The 26,344-nt window shown below is 45.7% G+C and overlaps 2 protein-coding genes across 4 annotated transcripts in view; one reads left to right on the top strand and one right to left on the bottom strand.

Moving 5' to 3' along the window:
* Nucleotides 1-811: 811 nt before the first annotated feature.
* SYVN1 (synoviolin 1) lies at nucleotides 812-26,308 on the bottom strand. 3 transcript variants are annotated; one of them, XM_069965567.1, is made up of 17 exons: nucleotides 26,150-26,308; nucleotides 25,813-25,917; nucleotides 16,858-17,013; nucleotides 15,479-15,571; nucleotides 14,874-15,026; nucleotides 13,855-13,903; nucleotides 12,557-12,660; nucleotides 10,666-10,792; nucleotides 9,942-10,041; nucleotides 7,942-8,007; nucleotides 7,371-7,487; nucleotides 6,628-6,800; nucleotides 6,398-6,529; nucleotides 5,920-6,042; nucleotides 5,647-5,833; nucleotides 4,359-4,489; nucleotides 812-1,827 (listed from the first exon to the last, which is right to left on the bottom strand). In XM_069965567.1, exons 1-17 carry the CDS (start codon nucleotides 26,156-26,158, stop codon nucleotides 1,691-1,693), a joined length of 1,962 nt encoding a protein of 653 aa, XP_069821668.1. In that variant the 5' UTR covers nucleotides 26,159-26,308; the 3' UTR covers nucleotides 812-1,690. The 3 variants fall into 3 exon arrangements, with proteins under 3 accessions (XP_069821668.1, XP_069821669.1, XP_069821670.1); XM_069965568.1 differs by having other exon boundaries at nucleotides 812-1,824; XM_069965569.1 differs by lacking the exon at nucleotides 25,813-25,917 and having other exon boundaries at nucleotides 26,150-26,307.
* Nucleotides 25,853-26,344, top strand: part of LOC138788077 (speedy protein 1-B-like) — a 36,128-nt gene continuing 35,636 nt past the window's right edge. Inside the window, exon 1 of the mRNA XM_069965573.1 lies at nucleotides 25,853-25,978. The gene's annotated coding sequence lies outside the window, so the exon portion shown is untranslated. The remainder of the gene's footprint in view (nucleotides 25,979-26,344) is intronic.

The following is a 26,344-nucleotide window of genomic DNA, read 5'->3' as shown; positions in this document are numbered from 1 at the left end:
AATAGCGGTCGTTTGAGATCGTTAATCGTTAACGATTATCCAAACGATAATCGTCCCGTGGAATAGGGCCCTAAGGTTGTCTGGAATGACTATATTCATGTTTTCCACATAGCCTTAGGGCTTTATCCAAGTTCAGCAGCCACCGCTAATCAAACGCCGAAAGTTCGGGTTCGGACCGACTCGAGCATGCTCGAGGTTTGCTCATCTCTACTGAAGGCCAATTCTCTAAATAGTTAATCAATATTAGGGTTGCCAGGGTTCTGACTGCTGATTCTCCCCCTGATCATGTGTACACACGAGCCCCAGTGTGGCAGCCTCATCCATATTGAAAGTCAATCTAATATGAGTAGCTCATCTGGAGGATACGTCAGTTTTTACAGTATAAATAAGCTCTTTAAAGCCAGCTTACCACCAGGTACATCACTTTGGGTATTATATAAGAGATGAGCGAATCTACTGGGAAGCAGGGAGAAGTTACTCAGGACTGTATCCATCTTTTCCAAGCACCTGGGGAGCAGCGTCATGGAGCAGACATCAAAGCCCACAGCCTGATGAGAATGCTTGTAGGAAGGAAGCACTTTGCTCCTACTGTAGATTCGCTCATCTTTAGTAGTATACCTTTTTTTGGACCGCTGCCACGTGGCACCATTCTTTTTGGGGGCACCGGCCTACACTGGGGGCAGGCCCATTGTTCTCCTTTCTGTGACATGGCTCCATTAGAATCAATAGAGCTGCGTTATAACTGTATAAAAGCATCCCGGTAACTTTCATTCATTAGGGTCTACCTAAATTGATATCTTTGCTACAATCATTGTGGAAATAAGCAGTTTATTCTTTCATTGTTGCCTTACCCATTATTGGTCGCTTTCTATGAAAAGAAAAATACAGAAGAGGAAAAAATAAACACATTTTTGGTGCATATTTGATAGAACCAGCAATGGGATCCTTAATTTACATTCAGCCCTTATTTTAGGCAGTTTTCATTCATGTCACTACTATGGTTCTGTATGTTAAAAGGGTATTCCCATCTGTATATTAATTGTCTGATAGAGGTGGGGCCTCTGGCCTAGTTGCTGCTGCCAAAAAATGCCAAACAGCTTATTTTACTAAGTTGTCGTTAGGGTATGTTCACACTACAGAATACCATTGAAAATTTCAAGCAGAGGCCACGCGGCCTTCGCTTGAAATTTCCACTGGTATTCCGTAGTGTGAACATAGCCTTAATTTGAATGGAGCCCAATGGGAGTTCCACAAACTGTTTAAAGCACCTGGCTCGGCTGTGTTTTGGGTTCCTGTTCACCTCTAGCAGCTGGAAGGGGCCCTAGATCTAGCCATAGGATGGGTCTGTGGTGAGACCTGCATCTATACTGTGGATATGTCATAAATGTCCCCATATGGGAATACCCCTTTAATGGATAAAAATATGTTCATAATTAAATTAAAGTTCATACAGTAAAATAGACCAGTCCAATATTTAATTTTACTGAAACAAGTCCAACACGTTTAATGAGGTCATAAGTGTTGCCCCATTCAACAAGCATTTTCATGAAGAGCCTGGGTTGTGTCCTTAAAAAATATATATTTATAGAAGTCCAGCTTAAGTCTTGTCAGGCTTTCATTCAAAGTTCAAAAGAATCTCATCTGTTCTGTATAAACAGTTCATTGGGCCCGTGAGGACAGAAGCAAAGCCTCAGTGAGATTCAGAGGTACCCGTTTCCAGTTTCTGAAGTCTGCGTCTTCGTAGCTCTGCAGTGTCTGGTTCTTCTGTTGAGGTGCCAGCTTCAGAAATGTCGGTGATCTCTTCACTGGTAGATTCTTCTTGAACTGCTGGTAAAAGTTATACTTTCATGTTAAGTTGTAAGTCACAGTAGAGTTGGGTTTACACTGTTTTTGCTGTCTAACTGATCTGTTCTATGGAAAAACCGGAAGCATCTGTTAAAGTCCAATTTTTATCAACTTCCATTATATATATATATGTGGTGCCTTGGATTACAAGCATAATTCATTCCAGGACTGTGCTTGTAATTCAAATCCACTCTTAAACCAAACCAAATTTTCCCATAAGAAATCATTGAAAGGCAGACAATTGGTTCCACACCCCAAAATATTTTTTTCTGAACAACATGTAAAGCTAATAAAACAAACATTTAGAAACAGCTGAGTATGTGATGATATAACTTACTGTACAGTATAGCAATAAGCATGTGGAGTATAATGTATAGTGCATAAACCTGAAAAAAAACAGCAGCAGTTTGTAGATACAGGATGGAGCTGCAGATCCCCATAATGCAGTAGTGTAGTACAACAGGCTAGAATAGAGAAGCAGGGCTGCTGTCAGAGGTCTGTGTGGTCACATGACAGCAATGGGGAAGAGGGTGTGTGTTCAGCATGGACCAATCAGGAAGTGAGAGTCACAGAGCTGTGCGGGAGGACAGAGACAGAAACTTTATATACAGCAGTGTGAATGGAGGAGTGTAAGTGCAGGCACATTGCAGCAGCAATGTGTATAGCTGAGTGTAAGTGCAGGCACACAGCAGGAATGGAGAGGATGGGAAACACAAGGGCTGACATAGACTGCAGGGAGCATGGAGGAATGAGCAGGACAGACATACATGCAGCACTTTCTGTCCGGGGAGAGTGGGGTTACAGCTATGAAGAGATTACCTCCACAGTACTGTCCCATGATTAAAGGGGTATTCCCCCCAAAATTATTTTTGCATTAATATGTTGCCCACCCGTAGCTTTACATCTTTCCAATATCAATTTATTATGGCTTCTGCACAGTTCTGCTGTTGTCCAACCCGACACACTCCCTGCTCCTGGCCCGCACCTCCGAGACGGCATCACGTGTCCTCAGTCTCTTCAATGGGCTGGGTTAACCCAGCTCACTGAAGAGAGGGATGATAACTACAGTCTCACGCAGCTTCCTCCAGTGCTGCTGTGACCCCTCCCCCCACTCACACACACAACCATGCCCGCTCCTGTAAGCCCCCCGGCTCGCCCCTGTGCTGTGACATCTCCCCCCCCCCCACATCCAACCATTCCCACTCCTGTGATCCCCCGGCCCTCCTCCCCCCCCCCCCCAAGGTCCAACCATGCCTGCTCACGTGTTTCCCCAGACCGCCCCCCCCAGATCCAAAGATGCCTGCTCCTATAAAGCCCTGGCCCGCTCCCCCCTCCCACATCCAACCATGCCCACTCCTGTGCTGCGCTGTGACACTTCTCCCTCCACACACACCGTCGGCTGTGTGTGTGCAGGGAGAAGTGTCACAACTCTCCCCCCCCCCCCCCCCCCCCCCCCCCACCGTGACTCGTCGGCTGCATCACCCCCGCTCACCCAAGGCAAAACACTCACCCCTGCTCAGCCCCCCCTGTTTGACTAGCCTGCAGCACCCCCCCCCCCCACTCCCGCTACTCACCCGCGGCGTTATTGCCGTTCAACAATGCCCCCCTGCTGTGGCACAACCACTTTTACAGCCCCCCCCCCCCCATATCCCACAACTCTGCTATGCCGCCCAATCAACTCTGCTATATCTTGTGGATGTCAGCTCTGCTACATCATTTACCAATCAAGCATAAGCATTGCATGATGGGTGATGTAGTTTTCTGGCCAGCGCCATGTTGGATATAAGCAGGCTTTTTAAAAAAAAAAAAAAACTTGTAACTATGGAACGGAAGCAGCTAGAAAGATGGGGGATGGCTCAAAATTCTCAGGGGGACTTGGGGGAGTAAGACCAGCTGGGAGCATTTTATTTTCTTAGCTCTTGGGGGGAATACCCCTTTAAAGCCCCAGCCTGAAGTGGATCTGCTATGATTTGGAAGGTGAGGAGACTTCCTAGGTCAGAGTACAGTGCTTTAGACCCCACTATGCAGACCATGTCCGTCCCCCCCCAGTACAGGAAGCTGTTAAACCAAAGCACTTAAAGTTACAATCTTGAAAAACTGTGAGCTCTTCTTGCAAAACGCTCTTCAACTGAGATACCACTATATATGTATATTAGCTTGTAGTTTATACAAAAAATGTGGTCGACCACGTTTTTGGTGTATGCCCAAAAAAAAAAAAAAAAAAAAAAAAAAAAAAAAAAAAAAAAAAAAATGGTTTTCATTATTTATTATTATTTTTTTTTTTTTTTATAATAGAAGGCAATGGTAAAACAGATGCAAATAAATGCATCCTTTCATCCGTGTTTTTTTTTTTTATTAAACAAATCTGTTAAAAGGACAGCAAAAACGCAGGTTAAACCCAGCTTAGAAGTTGCAGATTCAATTCAAAGCAACTCTGGCCCATCGAATCTGTTACAGATCCTGCACGTGTGAACGCACCATTAGACAGATCATAAGCACTGCAGTAGGAGTACCTGACTGGGAGGCCTCGGGGACGGCTGAGGATATATCAGGAGCAGGAACTTGTTCAGGCTGACTGGATGAAACTACATCGGTCATAACTACTGGAGACTGTGTAGAGGGCACAGTAGGAGAACGAGGCGGCCTGTGGATTGGAAAAGAAAAAAGTCGTAGCCTTGTCATTCCTCTTTGAATTTGACAATGAAGAATCATATAAAAAATAGAAGAGCCCTATTACACAGAGCGATAATCGGCCCAGACTAAAATCTTTGGCCATTGACCACGCATCCCTATGTGTAATGGCAATGTGCAGCTGACAATTGCCCAAACAATACATTACCTGTCCACGCTACCGGTCTCCTGTGCTTTGTGTCCCAGCACCGCACGCTGCAGCTTTAGGGCAGCCTGTCTGAGCTGACAGGCCGCTCAGCTAATCACTGGCCGCGACAGTCCCAGGAGAACACCAGGAACGTGGACAGGTAAAGTATTAACTGTTTGGGCAAGGGTTGCACGGACATCACTAACAACCCACATTGGTTAAAGCAAATGTACCAGCAGATCCATCACTTTAAGATTTTAACATCAATAGACTGGGTCCAGTGGGAGTAAACCCCCTCCCCTCTGTGACACGTCTCCATTAGAATCAATGGAGCCACGTCACAGAGGGGAGGCTGGCCAGGGGACCAGGAATAGACCGGCGCCGTGCACAGGTACCAGGCCGTGGTTCAAAAAAGGACCAAAGCACTGGCATCCCTGTGCTGGAGCTGGTCTATTGATGGTAATATCTGGTACATTTGCTTCTTTTTTTCTGGATGTGCATCGCCTCCCTGGTGAGCAAACAGTAGTGTGAGTAAAGCATGGAGATATGACAAAAAGCCACTGATGAGAAAAAGTGTTTTCAGACAGAGCAGCTAAGTGTTATTGTTTCTGTCACTCACACTGGTTAATTACAGGAAATTAGTAAATTGTGACAATGTATTGCACTGAGGTAGCCCTACCCCAGTGCACCAAACCGTCCCATTTACATATCTAATAAACTAAAACATTTCCAAAAAAGGCACTGAGGATTCACATACAAGGTGTGCCAGATACAACATCTTGAAATAAGGTATGTACCAGGCAAACCATGGATTCAATACTGGTTTCAAGTTTTATCACAGTCTTCAGTGTTTACCAGTGATGTGGGCACTATATGTTAAAAAGGCTAATATTCACTAATATCCAGTCTGAAAAGGGACATCTACTTACAAATAATCTACAGTGGTGGTATAGTGTAGGTTGGGCTACTCGTGTTGTTCTTACCCAATTGTTGCCAACACTGTGAGATATTGGTTTATCTGTAACATGGCAGCATCTAGTAGAGTATGGATGTTCTGAAGACACTGAAGCCTGGCCTCCAGATTCTGCCTTTCATGACCCTCCATTGCCCTCAATTCCTCATCTGTCATACCTGCAAAACCAGCAGGAGGCATTGGCATGGGTGGCAAACCTAAGAAAAAACACATTACCCCAATTAGATTATATATCACTTCTATGCAAAGAATAGTAAATTGAGATATGGAAACATTATCATACCAAATGGTGGAAACAGTGGCATTCCTAAAAATGGAGGTGGGAATGGAAAGCCTGGCAGAGATGTCCCTGCTGATGAATCAGAACCACTGGTGTTAGACGCTTCACTAGGCCTAGGAGCAGATGCTGCAGAAAACAGAATGAGGAACATATCCATTGTATGTTACAGAAGAAATTACTGGAAAAATATATATGTAATTCATGGCCTTATATGGAGGGGAGTCAGCCAAATCACCATAGATTGTAAAGACAGGTTCCTCCTCTAAGGAAATCACTATTTGAATAAACAGTCTACCATAGAAACTGAACAGAATAAAATTTTACAAAAACTTTATGCCCTCTATTCATTTTATCGTATGTTGGCCTTGTTACATTTAGACTTGAGGACTAGCCTTTTTGATTTTTGCCACCCTTGACTTCTGTGTTGATATTTTTAATTTTACTTTGTTACACTAAAACAGTTATTAAACAAGAATCATACCAGTGGAGGGTCCAGCATTTGCTTCCTCAGGGACATTGGCTCCAGGAGCCCCAGGGACTGGTGGAAAAGGACCCATCGGAGGCCAAAGTGGAAACATTCCTGGAGGAAAAGGTGGGAGCATCCCTGGAGGGACTAAAAGAAAATACAAAACAAAAAAGAGCAAGTAACTACAATGACTCGGGACTTTATCTTGAACTAGTTCTAGAAAGGAAACAAACTGCATGACTTACAGTTAGGGGGTGGGGGGATAACTGGAGTGGGCTGTGCAGGCGCTGCATGAGGCTGCTGGGCAGGGTCAGGCTGATCGACAGGTGCTTGAGTCTGTGTAGGCAGAGAAGCTCTAAGGACATCCATTCGACATGTGGGACAAGTCTGTTGTCTTTGGAACCAAGAACGCAAACAACTGGAAATGGAAGAAAAAAGTTAGTTTAGCATTTAATGCAGGCAGACGAAGAGTTAAACAGTTATCCAGGTTTATAAGAATGATGACCTATCCTCAGGACAGGTCATTGGTATTAGAATGGCAGCGGTCCAAGCTTCAGCACTAGAGATGAGCGAAGCGGGTTCGGGTCCTTCCGAACCCAAACATTCGCCATTTGATTAGCGGGGGCTGCTGAACTTGGATAAAGCTCTAAGGTTGTCTGGAAAACATGGATACAGCCAATATCCATGTTTTCCACATAGCCTTAGGGCTTTATCCAAGTTCACCAGCCACCGCTAATCAAATGCCGAACGTTTGGGTTTGGATCGACTCGAGCATGTTCGAGGTTCGCTCATCTCTATTCAGCACCTCTCTAGCACTTATATCTTCATCAATGGACTAACAGCATGCCTACTAGGGTACTGCAGTGTTAAAAGGCCAAACAGACCAATATAAAGTACAAACATGACATGTCTATTCTGGGTTTTTATATAGTTTTGTGAAACAGAAGACATAACATGCATGGTTCTCTTTACATGGGACTATGCTAACCTGGTATGGAAGATGTGGTTGCAGGGAAGTCTCTTTGCTCCTGTTACCATCTCCTCCCTGCAGATGATGCACACATTGTCCATTGCCTGCAGCTCCTCGGGTGTGGCATCTGGATACCTGTAGGTGCCGTATGAATCAGAAACTTTACATTTGCTATGCAGTAACAACTATATTCTTTTTTTTTTACCTATTTCCTAATGTTTCCAATATTTTTGGAAACTTATACTGCCATTACCTGTGGATGCATTCCCCCTGAAAATAAATTCTTTCCAATGGAGTATTTACAATTATCCCCGAGATAGGCTTCTGGGGCCCCTACCAATAAACACCATGAAGGGCAGACAGCACCACCAGTGGCTGTGCCTCCTATTGCACCTTGTCCTGTTCAAGTGAATAAGATCAGCTGAAGTAGCAGGCACGGCCTCTCGCACAGACAGGTTACACTTCCTTTGTAAACTCTTAAGATCACTTTTAAGATTAATACAACATGTTGAACCTAAATATAACTGATGCTTGAAGGTTGAGTATCATTTGGTTACAGTTGTAAAGTGGTGACAGTGTATTTACTCACAGGGTGTTCATGTTGCGGATAGCTCTCCTTGACATGATGGCGTCAGTAACGGCCTTCTTAAATTGCCTGGAGGAAAATAAAAGGAAGAAAGAATGGGAAACGGTCTCTTCACCCAGGAACCAAACTCACCCTGTATTATGGGAATATAGAACTAGAATCGAGATCATTGTCCCATTTTCTGGTCGAATTACAATTTACACAATGGTTCATCTGCAGATTTTTTTCTGGATGTGGGCAGTCACTAGCCATGTTACAAGCTGATTTGAGCTATTTTAATGGGAATCTGTTGCTAAGTGTATGCTTCCTTAAATGAAGGCTGAACAGAATGGTGTATTACTTACATAATTTTGTTCAGCCCTTCTCCAGATATACTCCTTTGTGACGCACCACTTCCTTTACCCTCCGGCTGCTTACCGACAGCTGTCTGCCTATACGGTAAGTATAACACCAAACCACTTTGTCTGTATACACCTTTTAATTACTATTATTCAGTCAGTGCTATCCATATGTGCATAGGCCTTTACACTACCTCAGCTATAATTCATACAGCTACACAAGAAACAACAAGATGAGTTTACATAGCAGAACATATCTTTATTAAAACACATGGATTTGTAAGAAAGAACATTAAAAAAGGGAGAGAACTATTTTTTAAAAAGACAGTGGCAGTTCCAGAGGATGTTTAACAATGATTGTATTATGAATAAATTCTCACCACACACATTAAAAAGAAAAAATGCATGTACATTTATTAGCCTCTTTTCAAACTGGTCCAAATGGGGAATATAAATGTAAAGTGCCACCAAACAGTAATAATACCAATCCCTATTGGATGCAATATATTCCTATTTTATTATTCTACCCCACTATGGTTTGGGAAAAAGTCTTAGGCTGCATTCACACGTTCCATGTTCCGCACAGAACACGGACGTGGAATGCCTGTAACGGACTTCTCCCCCACCCGGGCAGCATCTACGATAAGATGCTGGGAGCAGGGGAACTGTACAGATATGCGCCGCACTGCAATGACAGTGCTTTGCGGCTAATTCATTACAGCGCAGTGCATATCTATACAGTTCCCCCGCTCCCAGCATCTTATCACAGATGCTGCCCAGGGCGGGGGAGAAGTCTGTTACAGGCATTCCACGTCCGTGTTCCGAACATGTGAATGCAGCCTTATTGTTACTTACAGTAGATACTGGGTAAGGTTCCTCTGGGACGCCACCACCCTGACGTGCGTTTTGTGACCTTCGTCCTGGAGTCTTTTTAATGTATGGTTCTCCCTTTTTTTAATGTTCTTTCTTACGAATCATGTATTTAATAAAGATATATTCTGCTATGTAAACTCAGCTTGTTGTTTCTTGTGTAGCTCTTGTATAGACAGACAACTGCTAATAAGCGTTCTGTAGGCAGAGGAAGCTGGTGCACATGAATATCTAGGACTACTGAGCACACGCACATAATAGGGAGAGGATTAGTGTGCGGTGCTCAGAATCCTTACTATTCAGGAGGATATCTCTGAATCAGTTGCATAGAACAATTAAGTAATACACTGAAATGACGCATCGGTATAATGACAGTGGATTAAATAAATACAGCTAGAAATCATATCTGTGAAACCATCTTTACAGTGTGCTGTTTATGTGGTAGGTGGGGTGTCATGGCTCTACAGCCACAAATGTGTCATTACCTTCTGCTAATAAACTAGTATTTACATTTGTGCTCATCTGGATTAACCTTCACTCGGCCATGTCCGAAGATTATTCTGTGGAATTTATAAAACTACAAGCACGCCCACACAACATAAGGCCAATGCAAAGCAAAGTTTAGCCTGTATTTATGATATACAGTCGCTAGACCCTTCAAGAAACAAAGCCCCAGAACCATGTTGTCTGGTTCAGACAAGGACAATGGAATGGGCAAACAATTATAATCATACTGTAACATTAGTGGCAAATCCATGGAACTAGTTTTAAAGATTTTAACTTCACTTCTCTTACCTCATTGCCAGATACATTGGTCGGATTGCAAATAATGGGAATGTGTGGACTTTAACCATGATTGTCATGAAAGCCATGTACAGCAAAACCTTTATAAAGCCTGCAGAAAAGGAGAAGGACAATAAAAATCCCATCATCAAGAGGTAGCTAAAAAATATATATTCACACAAAACAAAAAAAGATGGTAAAAACGTTACATGAGTACCACCACTCAGCCTACGATTCTCATCTCTGCCCTAAGCGCAGTACCTATTCCACTAACATTACAGATATAGAGAATGTTAATGGAGGCCAAAGGGGCCCAGCTCTCAGTTTCGCTTTTCTGTCCTGTTTTGTTCTAGCAACACCCAGAGGAAGCAAAACTTTTGACATGTCTTTGTAACACAAAGTTGTTGTTTTTTTTAAGTTACCGTAACTCATATGACGAGCAACACAGACAATGTTATGCCTGAAGATTTAGTGCACAATGCCGGGAGTCTCTTCTTTACTGAGTGAGAGTGTGTTATGCAGCATACCTCCAGATTCTTTACCAGGCAATATACAGAGCATACATTTGCCCACTGTGTTACCTTATTCCTTAAAATAGGGAATGTCACGGTGTAAATACTAAAAAGCCGCTTCACCACCTCTGCACTTGACACTACGCAAGTCTGGCGATACACCTCTAAAGAAAACTCTTTCGGTCGATTGGGGAGAGCTACTGACAGACAAAACTGGAGCTTACCAGTCAGTAGTTCAGTGTAGAGCATGTAGACTGCTTTATTGTCCCATGGATTCTCGCTCTGAAGATCCACAGAGTGAAGAACATACTTTATGAAGACTGTGAGAATCATCGTCATGAGGATGGCATACTGGGAAATTGGGGAGAAAATGAATGGCAGTCAGTAAAATTAAAAAAAAGTAACTACCGGAAGTAAATCCTATACAACTACATATAGTAAAATATTAAAAGCAACATTTTACCGAATTCTGAGGATTTCCCTTACTGCTGGTTTTTAATGCCAAAAGGCTTGTTTACATAGCATCTCGGCCTGACAATCCAATAATTGCCCTGTGTAATAGGGCCCGTAGTCCCTCTAGTCTACATTTACAGTTTTTTATTACAATATCAGATTATTTTCTTTTTTATATTTGGCCAAAATATTCTGAACAGACAGTAACCCTACAGATTATACTTGGCATTGACCTAGTCACACAGATAAAGGGAACCAATCACTAGAAAATCCCCCCTGCCACTATAAATACATTGCTATATGGTCCCCAGAACAGTTTCTAGCAATTCAAGTAATTGTTATGAATGTTATATGGCCTGAAAACGTACTTTGTAAATCCTACCTATATAGGCATGTAAGCGATGCACAGCTGCTAACTAGTCACGGCTGGCGGGAAACAGCTTCGGCAATCACACCTCCCTGCCAGCGTCAGCTTATGGAAGCCTCACAGAGAGGCCATTCTTAAATGCCAATGCTCCAAGGGAGGTGCGAATGCTGAAGAGGTGTTCCGCCAACAATGACTGGTTAGCAGCTGAGGACCGCCATCATGCCTACATAGGTAGGATTTACATAGTACATTAAGTACATAGTAAAGATCGTGGAGATTACTGATATGGCTGGAAACAGTGCTGGGGTCGTATAGCAATGTATTTAGAGCTGCAGGGGGGTGATTTTCTAGTGATTGGCTGCCTTTATGTCTACTGAAGCGTGATTAACATGGCAGAGAGAGTCCAACATCATCCAATGGCCCTCCATGAGGTTCGTTCATCTCTAGTTATCATCTGATGCAAAACATGTTGTGGCTGGATTAGTATTGAAATTTAGCTAACAGGTTCCTTTTAAGAATGTGAAACTCACAGAACAACAAACCTAAATCTGCAGCATTCTCTATGGCTATTGTTCTACTGCATGTAAATGGGGTAATTATAGATTGTTTAAAATATCCAACTTTATTGGGGGGTAAGTTAGAAACACACAGAAAAATATTCTAATATGGGGATTAACAGTTTTCACCATGACCGTAAGTGAGGACCACTAAAGGCCCTATTACACATAGCGATTATCGTCCGATATCGCCGATAATCGCTTCATGTAATAGAAGACATTGATCAGCCGACAGATCATAGTCTTTCAACAGGCTGAAGCAGAACGATCAGCCTAGCAATGATCTGCCGCTCTGTGTAATAGGAGCGACAGCAGCAGATGGCTGCTATCTCCTATGGGCTTCCCGGATGATCTGACGATCGCCCGGGCAACCCCCAGCAGCTCCCCGCACACCCTTACCCCCCCTCCCCACTTACCCGTTCACTCGTGGCGCGTGTAATAGCGCTGGCAGCGATCGGGGAACGAGGAGCAAGCAACCACTGACCTGACAGTCGGTGGTTGTTTGGTCCTCTGGATCAGCCCGTGTAATAGGGCCTTCAGATCCTTAAAAAAATGAATGGGAATTGGTGTCATCACTGCCACTAAGGGTCAAGAATAGATTAAAAAGGTAAAAATGCTGGAATAAGTGTTTCGAAGGAAGCGCATTTAGTATGTGTTGTTGTGTTGTGATGCATGTTAAAAAGTATGATGATGTGATACAAGTGTCAGCTGATCAGATGACACAGATCGTTTACTTACTTCAAATCCAAATACCAACTGCACTGAGGCCCCTCTGGTGACCAAACTGTGATAGGCGTGAGATACAAAGAGAACGTCCAGCACACCTAGCAGGAGCATCAGCGCTAGGAAAAAGTGACACAAGGTAAGTACCCAAAGTACAGACGGTATAAACAATTAACTGTGAAATACGATTACATAACGGAGGATACAAGGTTAAGTGCAGAAGTAGCCATAGTAACAAAGACAACCATGTAATGGATTTTAAGTGATGAAATATCTATGTAATGGACCTGGTAACAACCGATGGCACAACTGTGACACTGAGCTATAAAACATAGTGGAGGCAGCTGTATGCAAAACATAACGGCCAATATAAGAGGAAGTGATACTGAACAACTATCTGGTGAATTACACATCAGGCTAAATAACAAAAGACCGCAAAAGACATGCAAGGACCGCAGCTGGGATAATGCTCATATACTCAACAGGAAAGATAACTGTTTAAGGGTATAAACCCACACACCGTATAAGCAGCGTATTTACTGCTGCGATACGCAGCAAACACGCAGCAAACACGCAGCAAATACGCAGCAAATACGCAGCAAATACGCAGCAGATTAGATCTAAATAACTGAACACAGCATCAAATCTGTACCAACAAATCTGCTGCGTATTTGCTGCGTATTTGTTGCGTATCTGCTGTGTATACGGTGTGTGGGTTTGTACCCTTAAGAGAAATGATTTCCAGAGTAAAAGGTTTTTCTATGTGCACACTATGGAATTCCTACGGAACACCCGTCCCGGATTCCGCAGATCACACCCGTTCGCGGACTTTGGCGGCTGTGCGCATCTCCAATGCTCCCATAGGCTTCATTCTGTGGTTATGAACCCGCTCAATCTACGGGCGGACAGCGGAATCTTGCAAACCATATAATGGAGTTCATGGGAGCAGAGGAGATGCGTGCGTCCGCCAGAGTCCGCGAACAGGTGCGAGCTAGGGAATCCGCGACGGGTGTTCCGTCGGGATTCTGTAGTGTGCACTTACCCTTATACCTTTTGGTTACTAGCCATAATCATTCTACAAGGGTGGATCTCTATGATATCAGCACTGACTGAACAGGGTCAGACCGTGTGGAGCTATGACAATGGGAAAGGTAACATGATGTTATTCATACATTTCCAGGGGGAATAATAAGGCTCCAGAATTTCATTGAAGTAAATATGCTAACAGTGACATCAGGAGACAGGTTCCCTTTTACATCAGTAAACTTGCATCACGTAAAGACATCACTATCAATAATATATGGGACACTTACCAAGAATCCGGAAATGGAATAACCAGGAAATGTTTGGACTGCGCTCCATCTGTATTGAAACAAATGAAGATACTCAGAGATTGTCCTGTGCTTTAAAAATAAAAATGCATGCATGCTCATCTGCCCTATTGCCCCCACTGCTGTTCCAACAATTCTGGTTTAGGGAAAGTAGTGGGAATCAGGTGCTATGAGAATAACAACAGCAGTTCTGGTTGCCATTGGAGTCGGGAGGAAGTTTTCTCCCTGTGATGGGGCAATTGTTGTCTGCCTCATGGGGGTTTTTGCCTTCCTGGATCAACACACTAAGATTTCCCTAGGTTGAACCTGATGGACTCTTGTCTTCTTTCAACCTTATTTACTATGTTAGGCTGGGTTCACACCACGTATATTTCAGTCAGTATTGTGGTCCTCATATTGCAACCAAAACCAGGAGTGGATTAAAAACACAGAAAGGATCTGTTCACACAATGTTGAAATTGAGTGGATGGCCGCCATATAACAGTAAATAACTGCCATTATTTCAATACAACAGGCGTTGTTTGAAAATAACAGCAAATATTTGCCATCCACTCAATTTCAACATTGTGTGAACAGAGCCTTTCTGTATTTTTAATCCACTCCTGGTTTGGGTTGCAATATGAGGACCACAATACTGACTGAAATATACGTAGTGTGAACCCAGCCTCACTATGTAAGAAAAAAAAAAAACTGAATGCTTTATTTTTAAAGCAGGTTCTGGGGGGGGGGGGGGCGATTAGCGAGAGATTGTCTTGGAAAAAAAAATTAGGGATAAGTTTCAGATCATGGGGTGTCTGACCACTGGAGATGCTGTACTCTGTAGCTCCATAAATAATGAATGGAGTGGCGGTGCACATGTAGCTGATCCATTCAAAACAAAAGACATGGGGCCTCATTCTCCATTAAAGTACAGAAAATAAGAATCAATCCTAAGATTAAAATAGGGGGAATAATAAAAGAGCAGGCTTCTTCTATGTCTCCAAGAATGAGGTGATTCTTACAAAGTCAACGCGATCCTCGGCCAACCAGTGGAAACACTTGAGAAACAGCAAGAGAGTGAAGAGGGCCACAAATCTTGGGCTGAAGTCATCCCGGAACACAGTAAAAGCCAGACAGGTCTCTGTGACCGCATACCATGAGCGCTCCAGGAGGTGCTGACAACAGAACACCACAGAGAAAAAGGAATTACTATGCAGGAAAGTGCATCTGAATGCAATCATAAAAGTCATGATTGAGATACATCACAGCTTGTAGAAACACAATGTTATTTTTATGTTTTTTGTTGTTGTTGTTTTTAAAGAATCAGTGAAGTACAATCTACAAAAATGGTTGCAAATGTGAACATAGCATATGAAAATAGTATTAGCATTGTATTTATGAGTTTGAAGCTGCCCAACCTTTGGTGCTCAAGCATTTGCAAAACCACAATTCCCATCCTGCACTGACAGCAGTAGGCTGTTAGGGTATGATGGGAGTAGTTTCACAACAGCCAGAGACCTACAAGTCGGTGAACACTGCAATATTTGTATCAGAAGCCGGACCTCACAAAATCTTACTCAACCCCTCCTGTGCTCCCAAATTCCAGAGTCCCAGCCACAAATCTTACCTCCATCTCAGCCGCTCTCAGCTGACCAAAAAACACTTTACCCATGAACTTTCCTAGAAGGAAGACTAGGACAAAGGCTTGTATATAAAGCACCTAAGGGAACAGAGAAGAAACCAAAGTTATCAGTTCCTCACCTTTTTTCAAGATTTCTGCACATGGTCATTGAATGGAAACAGTCTTTGTTTATTTCCAGGGCATACAAACCTGCTCGTCACGTGATGCACACACAGGTACAGGACTGGTTACAGTTATCAGAGACGAGATAATTACTCTGTCACCAATACTGATTTCCGTTTTTATAGAAATAGGGTATGTTCACACTGAGTAAAATAGGCGTAATTTCGCGGCGAAACTCTCTGACGTGGAATTACGCCTGCCTCAGGCGTAATCTCAATGGGAGAGAGTGCGCCCCTCCGCAGTAGCCGCTCTCCGCTCATAGTGACATGTGACTTCTTTCAGGGGAGAGCGGTGGCAGCGGAGGAGCGCGCGCCCTCTCATTCACTCACAGCATGACACAGAGCACGGCGGGATTCCGCGTTGGACCTGTCCGCCGTATTCGCTCAGTGTGAACATACCCATAAGTAGCAAAGGTTCTTTTTTACTTACAGAAAACAAAGGTCTTCACCACCATATAGTCTGACTGGTCCACAAGTGACTCTGCAAGGACATTCCTGAATGTTCTTGCAAAGTCTACTGTGGCACTGAAATAGTCAGCCAGCGCTGTGTACACAGCAGAGCAGGCGGCCATAAGGCTTCCTGCTTCTTCTCTTGACACCTGTGTGACAGCCGCAGGAGCTGTTGAATCTTAGCCGACCCAGATCTACTGCGCAGTATATCTGGGTGTATGAAAAAAAAAAAGAAAGCCCTATATAATATGAAAAAGCTGCAATAACTCATCCGGTCTCCTCCTCTAACATGCTCAGGGATGACAGGCCCATTCTGTAATGCCCTCTGCAATCACTGTCAGGGAGCACGCAATGCAGTACCTAGACCCTCCCTGGCTTCTGCTATGTCGTCTCCTCTAGCAGTAGCTATGGCTGGCAGTGTAGTGACAGCTCTGGTGGTTCTGATTTCACCTATTTTTTTAAATAAATAATATATTATATAAAAAACATCAATATCACCAAGTCTACTGATTACAGTAAAGTGACGGTAAGTCTTAAACAATAAACTTTCAATTTTTAAAAATGAAGGAAGGACCCTTTAATGTCATTTTTGATCTTCCAAGCACTGCACACTTACAGGATTAGTATATAAAAGTCAAAGTGTATCTGTTAGACTGTGGGAAATCACCCAATAAACAAATTAATACTACAGTATACCACTGAAGTAAATGATAAATATTGGACTCTATCCACTGCTATATCTATTTTACTTACAGCCATACTAGGACTTGACTTGGTTAGATACACAACGGTTGGGTAGAACTGGTGCTTGAGGTAATAGGCGTGAGCCACCACTGCAGCTGTAAGGGCCAGGCTGGCGCTCGTCATTACCGCTGTCCTCATCTTGACGGTCAAGGGAGGGACTGGACCCTGTACAGAACGAGAAATGTAACACTTTATGCATTCTGCATTCATCAGTATCCAGTTATAATGCATTTCCCCAAAGCTGAGCAAACAAGAAGTTCCATGTTGACTGATACAACATAAAAGTATTCTTTGTATGTGCACAAAGTAACAACCACGTCATTGCCGGCAGCTGAAACTCTGCAAGGCGGATGACAATTTTACATGTTCAGTTCTAGTGACTCTAATCTTAGGACGTGTCCAGCCAGGATGTCATTGTGGCACTCAGCCAGGTCCTGTAGATGACTGTGTGACAGCCGTACAGTCAGGAGTCACAGGCATGAAACGGTTGCAGCTTTGTAACATATACTCTGTTTGGATTCTAACTCTGCACTGACGGCTGTTTTCGGAACAACTCAGGGTCTGTAAGACAACAAGGTCCAGATTCAGGAATTGCTCTGTTATGTGCAGATGTGCTTACATGTCTCAGATATACTTTCCTACCAATGCTTAGTGCACCAAATATACAATCCCTTTACGGATGTATCATCATGTGTCAAATGATACAGGTAAAGGGGCGTGGCAAAATCTGAAGTTTTTGGCCATACAGCATAATACTGATCCCACCTGACATAGGAAAATAGACCCCAGGTAAATTGTGGACTTAAGAGAAGCCCTATTTCTATACATGTGCTGATCACATTCTCCCTGCCACAGGGACATGGGGCCAACTGGCTGGCTATGTATTGTGGGGATGTCCTTCAGAGAAATGCCCATGGTGGCCACATCAGGAACTTCCCTGTATTACCTCAGCACTTTCTAACAGGATATTATTTATAAACCAGGCGATGCCATTAAAGGGTTGATACATAAGGATAACCATGGCCGTAAACACAAAGACATAATTCTTCAAATCCCTTTTCTAAAGCCCCTATTACACAAAGCGATGGAGCGCTGTCAGCACTTGCTTGCAGCTCTTGCTCTAGTGTCACCAATATACTAAAAGGTGAGACCATTTACATGACCACCATGTTTTACATTTCCTATGTATCATTGCAGATTTTGAGAGGGATCTAAGGTGAAAGAGGCTGTCTGCAATGGGGCTACCTATTTAAAGGGTCATTGCCATGATGGCGACCCATGTGTTCTTCACATTTTAATTCTGAGAGACGCAGAAAGCTTTAGTTGTCCAGGCATGATGGGAATTGTAGTTCTGAAACAGCTGGAGAGCCTGAGTTTGACACCCCTGGGTTAATATGTCCCTATAGGGCATGGGGCACTGAGGATGAAGGTAATTTGCTTACCTTCATCCTCTGCACAGTTTCCATTTAGGATCCCCGGAATTGAGGACTGAGGGTGGTAGTCTCACTCCCAGTGCACCAATCTGCTTTATTAGCCTATGGATTAAACTACAAATTACACGGAAATGGCAAAGGGGATGAAGGTAAGAAGCTTACCTTCATCCTCAGTGCCTTGTGCGCTATAGGGAAACATCAGCAGGTTAGATACTTGCAACCTGCTCATAACTTCCCTTTAAAGAAGAGAACTAATATTGCCCTCTGTAGATCAGCCATAGTGAACACAGGTCCTCCATGACTGCACATGTGTATGGTCAATGTTAGCACATTGGACATCATATGGACATCACAATCACAAAGTACTATAAAGATAAACCTATTGGGGGAGATTTATGAAAAGGTGTAAATATACACCTGGTGTAAAATGCCCACAGCAACCAATCACAGCTCAGCTTTCAGCTCTGGTAAAATATAAGAGGAGCTGTGATTGGTTGCTGTGGGCAGTTTACACCAGGTGTATATTTACACCCTTTCATAAATCTCCCCCATTGTGTATAAATTGTATAGACAAGGAGCACCAGAGGCAGCAGGGCAGCCAGTAGTTTGCTGGGATAGAAACTAGTTTTGTTGACGCACATCCTAGCACCTGCAGGATACATCTGGTAACAGGACGCCTCCACATCTAACCGCATTTTGCTTGACTTCTTACATCATCTTTAACAAAAACTGCTTATAGATTCTATATAACCTGCTCAACCAAGACTTATCACATACAGTCCAAAATGCTGAAATATTCCAGAAAATAAGCAGCAGGTTCATCATACTGGAAGGAGCGGCGTATACAGGGATGAAGTCATTATGGGCGGATACAGAACTGGGAAGCCAAAATATAGGAGGATTATCCGACTCTCTGTTACTTTTTTCGGACCTTGGATTACACTTTGTGACTGTAGCAAACATCTTTCTCTCTCTATATATATAAAACCACTATTACAAAAAAGAAACTAAAACAACAGTAGAAGAAAAAGCATATTAATACAACTCCTATAAAACAAGCAGATAGAAATCCCTCTGGCCATGGAGTTTTTGCTTAACATATTATACAAATCAATTAACTATCAAAAGGACACAACATACACTGGCAATGATCTGTATGTAAACGTAAAAGAAAATTATTCATCACTGCGGCAGGTGGTGGAGTTATTACATTACTACCAGGACCATTGGGGAAGATAACAGTGGGGTTACATACCAGCTCAAAAAGCTGACAGGGGGGTAAAGAACCTTTGGAGGACAGCACACAGGCTGTAGAGAGGGTAGCTGAAACACAGCAGCCTGCTGAAGAGAATCATATAGTCTCTGTACAAGTATAGAGAGACAATACAGCTCGCAAAGTGTACAAGAAAACTAACTATACATTTTCAATAAAGACCTATAGAGAAAATGTGCTCTGCACCTTTTTTTTTTTTTTTTTTTTTAAGGTGTCCCTTGTTTTAAAGGGGTACTCAGGCAAAAATCGTTTTCTTTCAAATCAACTGATTTCAGGAAGTTATACAGATTTGTAATTTACTTCTATTTAAAAATCTTAAGTCTTCCAATACTTATCAGCTGCTGTACGCCCAGCAAAAGTGGTGTATTCTTTCCAGTCTGACACAAAGCTCTCTGCTGACACCTCTGTCCGAGACAGAATGTTTTCTATGGGGATTTGCTGCTGCTCTGGACAGTTTCTGTCTTGGACAGAGGTGGCAGCAGAGAGCACTGTGTGAGAATGAAAATAATGCACCACTTCCTGCAGGACATACAGCAACTGTTAAGTACTGGAAGACTGGAGATTTTTGAATAGAAGTAATTCACAAATCAATAACACTTTCTGAAGTCAGTTGATTTAAAAGAAAAAAAAAAGCTTCAGTACCCCTTTAATGAACCTTTTTCAATGGGTTAAGACCCAATACCATACCTATGTCATCAGCCCTATAACAAGCTCCGAGCTGCAGACATGGGCAGATAGCTGATTGAGAGAGAAAACAATGCATATGTCTCTTAGCTAATTGCTGCTTGCTCTCATGTTTTCCTTCCAAGATTATGTGGCATAGTGGTGGTACTGAGCTGCAGCATGTATGCCTTCTCCCTCTTCCACCCCCCCGCCCTGTATAACTGACATACAGGATTTGGGTTCTTGCACTTAGCTTTGTACATAAATCATGCAGGGCTGGGAGGTGGAGTGCATGCTGCAGCTTAGCACTGCCTCTATGACACTTGCCGGTTATATACCCATACTAGGGCTGGGCGATAATGGCCTAAATCTATATCGCGGTTTATCGTACATATAACTGCGGTAACGATAATTGAGCGATAATTATGACACGCCCCTTTTACAAGCCACACCCACTTGGTTGTGCCAAACGCAATATTTAGTTTCAATAACGTAAAAAAAAATAATAAAAATTAACTGAGCAGCAACCAAGGCTATGTACACACTACAGAACATGTATAGACAGGTATACAGCCACTACAGGATGTGTATATACAGGTATACAGCCACTACAGAATGTGTACACAGACGTATATAGCTATGTACACAATACAGGACGTGTATACATAGGTATACAGAGCATTGTCTACACTGGATACAGCTGAGCGCAGGACTAGCCATGTACAATGTATCAGTCTGGAGCTCACAGAGCATTGTCTACACTGGATACGGCTGGGAGCAGGACTAGCTATGTACAATGTATCAGTCTGGAGCTCACAGAGCATTGTCTACACTGGATACAGCTGGGAGCAGAACTAGCTATGTACAATGTATCAGTCTGGAGCTCACAGAGCATTGTCTACACTGTATACAGCTGGGAGCAGGACTAGCTATGTACAATGTATCAGTCTGGAGCTCACATAGCATTGTCTACACTGGATACAGCTGGGAGCAGGACTAGCTATGTACAATGTATCAGTCTGGAGCTCACAGAGCATTGTCTACACTGGATACAGCTGAGAGCAGGACTAGCTATGTACAATGTATCAGGCTGGAGCTCACAGAGCATTGTCTACACTGTATACAGCTGGGAGCAGGACTAGCTATGTACAATGTATCAGTCTGGGGCTCACAGAGCATTGTCTACACTGGATACAGAGCAGGACTAGCTATGTACAATGTATCAGTCTGGAGCTCACAGAGCATTGTCTACACTGCATACAGCTGGGAGCAGGACTAGCTACGTACAATGTATCAGTCTGGAGCTCACAGAGCATTGTCTACACTGGATACAGCTGAGAGCAGGACTAGCCATGTACAATGTATCAGTCTGGAGCTCACAGAGCATTGTCTACACTGGATACAGAGCAAGACTAGCTATGTACAATGCATCAGTCTGTAGAGCTCACAGAGCATTGTCTACACTGGATACAGCTGAGAGCAGGACTAGCAATGTACAATGCATCAGTCTGTAGAGCTCACAGAGCATTGTCTACACTGGATACAGCTGAGAGCAGGACTAGCTATGAACAATGTATCAGTCTGTAGAGCTCACAGAGCATTGTCTACACTGGATACAGCTGAGAGCAGGACTAGCAATGTACAATGCATCAGTCTGTAGAGCTCACAGAGCATTGTCTACACTGGATACAGCTGAGAGCAGGACTAGCTATGAACAATGTATCAGTCTGGTGTCCAGGCTGTTTGTATCCAGTGTAGACAATGCTCTGTGAGCTAGACTGGGGCAGGATGGCTCTACTGGCACTAAACAAGCTAGGAACAGACAAGGATCTGATCATGTAGGGAGGGCAGAACACGTGTGCGGTGTGGACTATGGGACCATGTGTGGTATCCACGGGACATGAAGGGCCGCATCGGCCGGCCGGGGGCTGCTCTGCCATGTGGGGTGAGTGGGGACCCGCTGTGCCGGCCGGCCGGGGGCTGCTCTGCCATGTGGGGTGAGTGGGGACCCGCTGTGCCGGCCGGCCGGGGCTGCTCTGCCATGTGGGGTGAGTGGGGACCCGCTGTGCCGGCCGGCCGGGGCTGCTCTGCCATGTGGGGTGAGTGGGGACCCGCTGTGCCGGCCGGCCGGGGGCTGCTCTGCCATGTGGGGTGAGTGGATGACCGCTGTGCCGGCCGGCCGGGGGCTGCTCTGCCATGTGGGGTGAGTGGATGACCGCTGTGCCGGGTGGGCGGAGGGCGGAGGGCTGATACCTGTGTCGGGCAAGTGGATGACCGATATGCCGGGCGGGCGGCTGCTCTGCCGTGTCAGGCGGGTGGGGGCCGCTCTGCTGTGTCGGGAAGACCGCTGTGATATGCCGGACGGGGGAGGATGGCAGGGGCGCTCTGACACACGGTGCTGGTCTCCTATGTGCAGTCCGTGCATCCCTGCACAGACTGCACATAGGAGGCTTCCTCCGGCCTGTGCAGCGCTTAGGGCTCAGGTAGGAAAATAGTAAAAATACCGCAGATACCGTCCTGGCAAAGTTGAGGTCGGTTAACCGACGCCAGAGACGGTATCGGTATTTTGACGGTATACCGCCCAGCCCTAACCCATACTATAGTTAAATGGCCATGCCCAACAACATCATAGATCCATTTGCTGCTATGAGAAGGACACATACATACATGCACCTGTAACTGTGTCCGGACATATTCCAGCACTATATACCTTTACAGGATGTGTGCACATTACTAGGGTGCAATAGACAAGCAAACTGCTTGGACGGTGCACCCATAATAGTGCCTCTCAGGTGGCTTTTACAGCAATGCAGTCAAGGGGGCTCTGACAAATGATGTCAGCGTTCATCTGAGCAGAGACCTACATGATCAGTATCATAACTGACAGTTATGCAACATAAGCATTAGGGACAGTGGCACTAGGTATGGCTCATGCTGCTTACCATAGTAACAGTGCATATGTACACACCAGAGATTACACAGTACTATAGATGAATACGCAATATAAGGGATTGCTCAGTGCTATGAGATGAAAGGCATCACTTACATTATTCCTGTCAGTCCTCCTGCACAGCCGTCATCCCCCGTCAGTCCTCCTGCACAGCCGTCATCCCCCGTCAGTCCTCCTGCACAGCCGTCATCCCCCGTCAGTCCTCCTGCACAGCCGTCATCCCCCGTCAGTCCTCCTGCACAGCCGTCATCCCCCGTCAGTCCTCCTGCACAGCCGTCATCCCCCGTCAGTCCTCCTGCACAGCCGTCATCCCCCGTCAGTCCTCCTGCACAGCCGTCATCCCCCGTCAGTCCTCCTGCACAGCCGTCATCCCCCGTCAGTCCTCCTGCACAGCCGTCATCCCCCGTCAGTCCTCCTGCACAGCCGTCATCCCCCGTCAGTCCTCCTGCACAGCCGTCATCCCCCGTCAGTCCTCCTGCACAGCCGTCATCCCCCGTCAGTCCTCCTGCACAGCCGTCATCCCCCGTCAGTCCTCCTGCACAGCCGTCATCCCCCGTCAGTCCTCCTGCACAGCCGTCATCCCCCGTCAGTCCTCCTGCACAGCCGTCATCCCCCGTCAGTCCTCCTGCACAGCCGTCATCCCCCGTCAGTCCTCCTGCACAGCCGTCATCCCCCGTCAGTCCTCCTGCACAGCCGTCATCCCCCGTCAGTCCTCCTGCACAGCCGTCATCCCCCGTCAGTCCTCCTGCACAGCCGTCATCCCCCGTCAGTCCTCCTGCACAGCCGTCATCCCTTGTCAGTCCTCCTGCACAGCCGTCATCCCCCGTCAGTCCTCCTGCACAGCCGTCATCCCTTGTCAGTCATCCTGCACATCCAGCATCCCGTCAGTCCTCCTGCACAGCTGTCATGCCGTCAGTCCTCCTGCACAGCTGTCATCCCCTGTCAGTCCTCCTGCACAGCTGTCATCCCCTGTCAGTCCTCCTGCACAGCTGTCATCCCTTGTCAGTCCTCCTGCACAGCTGTCATCCATTGTCAGTCCTCCTGCACAGCTGTCATCCATTGTCAGTACTCCTGCACAGCTGTCATCCATTGTCAGTACTCCTGCACAGCTGTCATCCCTTGTCAGTCCTCCTGCACAGCTGTCATCCCTTGTCAGTCTTCCTGCACAGCCAGCATCCCTTGTCAGTCCTCTTGCACAGCCGTCATCCATTTGTCAGTCCTCCTGCACAGCCCTCATCCCATCAGTCCTCCTGCACAGCTGTCATCCCGTCAGTCCTCCTGCACAGCTGTCATCCCTTGTCAGTCCTCCTGCACAGCTGTCATCCCTTGTCAGTCCTCCTGCACAGCTGTCATCCCTTGTCAGTCCTCCTGCACAGCTGTCATCCCTTGTCAGTCCTCCTGCACAGCTGTCATCCCTTGTCAGTCCTCCTGCACAGCTGTCATCCCTTGTCAGTCCTCCTGCACAGCTGTCATTCCTTGTCAGTCCTCCTGCACAGCCAGCATCCCCTGTCAGTCCTCCTGCACAGCTGTCATCCCTTGTCAGTCTTCCTGCACAGCCAGCATCCCTTGTCAGTCCTCCTGCACAGCCAGCATCCCGTCAGTCCTCCTGCACAGCCAGCATCCCGTCAGTCCTCCTGCACAGCCAGCATCCCGTCAGTCCTCCTGCACAGCCAGCATCCCTTGTCAGTCCTCCTGCACAGCCAGCATCCCGTCAGTCCTCCTGCACAGCCAGCATCCCCTGTCAGTCCTCCTGCACAGCTGTCATTCCTTGTCAGTCCTCCTGCACAGCCAGCATCCCCTGTCAGTCCTCCTGCACAGCCAGCATCCCCTGTCAGTCCTCCTGCACAGCCAGCAACCCCTGTCAGTCCTCGTGCACAGCCAGCATCCCCTGTCAGTCTTCCTGCACAGCCAGCATCCCCTGTCAGTCTTCCTGCACAGCCAGCATCCCCCGTCAGTCCTCCTGCACAGCTGTCATCCCGTCAGTCCTCCTGCACAGCTGTCATCCCCTGTCAGTCCTCCTGCACAGCTGTCATCCCTTGTCAGTCCTCCTGCACAGCCAGCATCCAGTCAGTCCTCCTGCACAGCCAGCATCCCCTGTCAGTCCTCCTGCACAGACAGCGTCCCCTGTCAGTCCTCCTGCACAGCCAGCATCCCCTGTCAGTCCTCCTGCACAGCCAGCATCCCCTGTCAGTCCCCCTGCACAGCTGTCATCCCCTGTCAGTCCTCCTGCAAAGCCAGCATCCCTTGTCAGTCCCCCTGCACAGCTGTCATCCCCTGTCAGTCCTCCTGCAAAGCCAGCATCCCTTGTCAGTCCTCCTACACAACCTGCTCTACTTCTATCACCTTCCCTTACCCCATGTCCCTCTACTGCCCACCATATGTGCAGCACAGCTGTCATCCCCTGTCAGTCCTCCTGCACAGCTGTCATCCCCTGTCAGTCCTCCTGCACAGCTGTCATCCCCTGTCAGTCCTCCTGCACAGCCAGCATCCCTTGTCAGTCCTCCTACACAACCTGCTCTACTTCTATCACCTTCCCTTACCCCATGTCCCTCTACTGCCCACCATATGTGCAGCACAGCACTGCAGCCAGCAGCCCTCCCCACTAGGTGGCAGCCCTGCATGTCCCCGCACACAATGCGCATTACCCCGGCCGGTGACAGATGATCCGCGCTCTTCCCAGCTGTTGCTGTCACTAACACCCCAAAACAGGAACAGGTTAAGACAACGGACACCTCACTTCCGGTTGGAATCTTCAAAACGCACAAAAGAGAGGGGGATGAACATAAACATAATTGTGGTGAGCGTATCGCGGTGAGTGTATATGTTGTACACAGTAAACGCTAATCACACAAACCTATAATATAACTCCCTTTAAGCATGAAATGTCGTAAAGCGACAAAGTATATTAACACCTCATTCAGCAATGGTATAGTCCATTCGGTGTAAGGAGCCTACCAACTAAGAATATATAGAGGGGGTTACCTGGAACATCAGAGGCAGCTAGTGCAGATGCCGGGAGGTGGGATACAATTACGGGGCTGTGTATTATGAGGCTGCCGTCATTTCCAGGGACGTTTATAAAACACTCTCTTGTTGGTTCTGCTCTGCAACCAGCTTTCCTATGAAACGACCGTGGCTGCATGTGATTGGTCAGCGTCTGAATAGCTGCACCAATGG

Source organism: Dendropsophus ebraccatus, chromosome 4, assembly GCF_027789765.1.
Source record: "Dendropsophus ebraccatus isolate aDenEbr1 chromosome 4, aDenEbr1.pat, whole genome shotgun sequence".
NCBI lineage: Eukaryota > Metazoa > Chordata > Amphibia > Anura > Hylidae > Dendropsophus > Dendropsophus ebraccatus.
This window is presented reverse-complemented; position numbering and strand designations above follow the sequence as displayed.

What these genes read in the sequence shown, in the direction of transcription:
- SYVN1 (XM_069965567.1), bottom strand. An exon ending in CCAATGTATCTGGCAATGAG is followed by an intron (nt 8,008 to 9,941) that starts GTAAGAGAAGTG and finishes ATTTTCCTCCAG; the next exon opens with GCAATTTAAGAAGGCCGTTA. An exon ending in AAATGCTGGACCCTCCACTG is followed by an intron (nt 6,043 to 6,397) that starts GTATGATTCTTG and finishes TGTTTTCTGCAG; the next exon opens with CATCTGCTCCTAGGCCTAGT.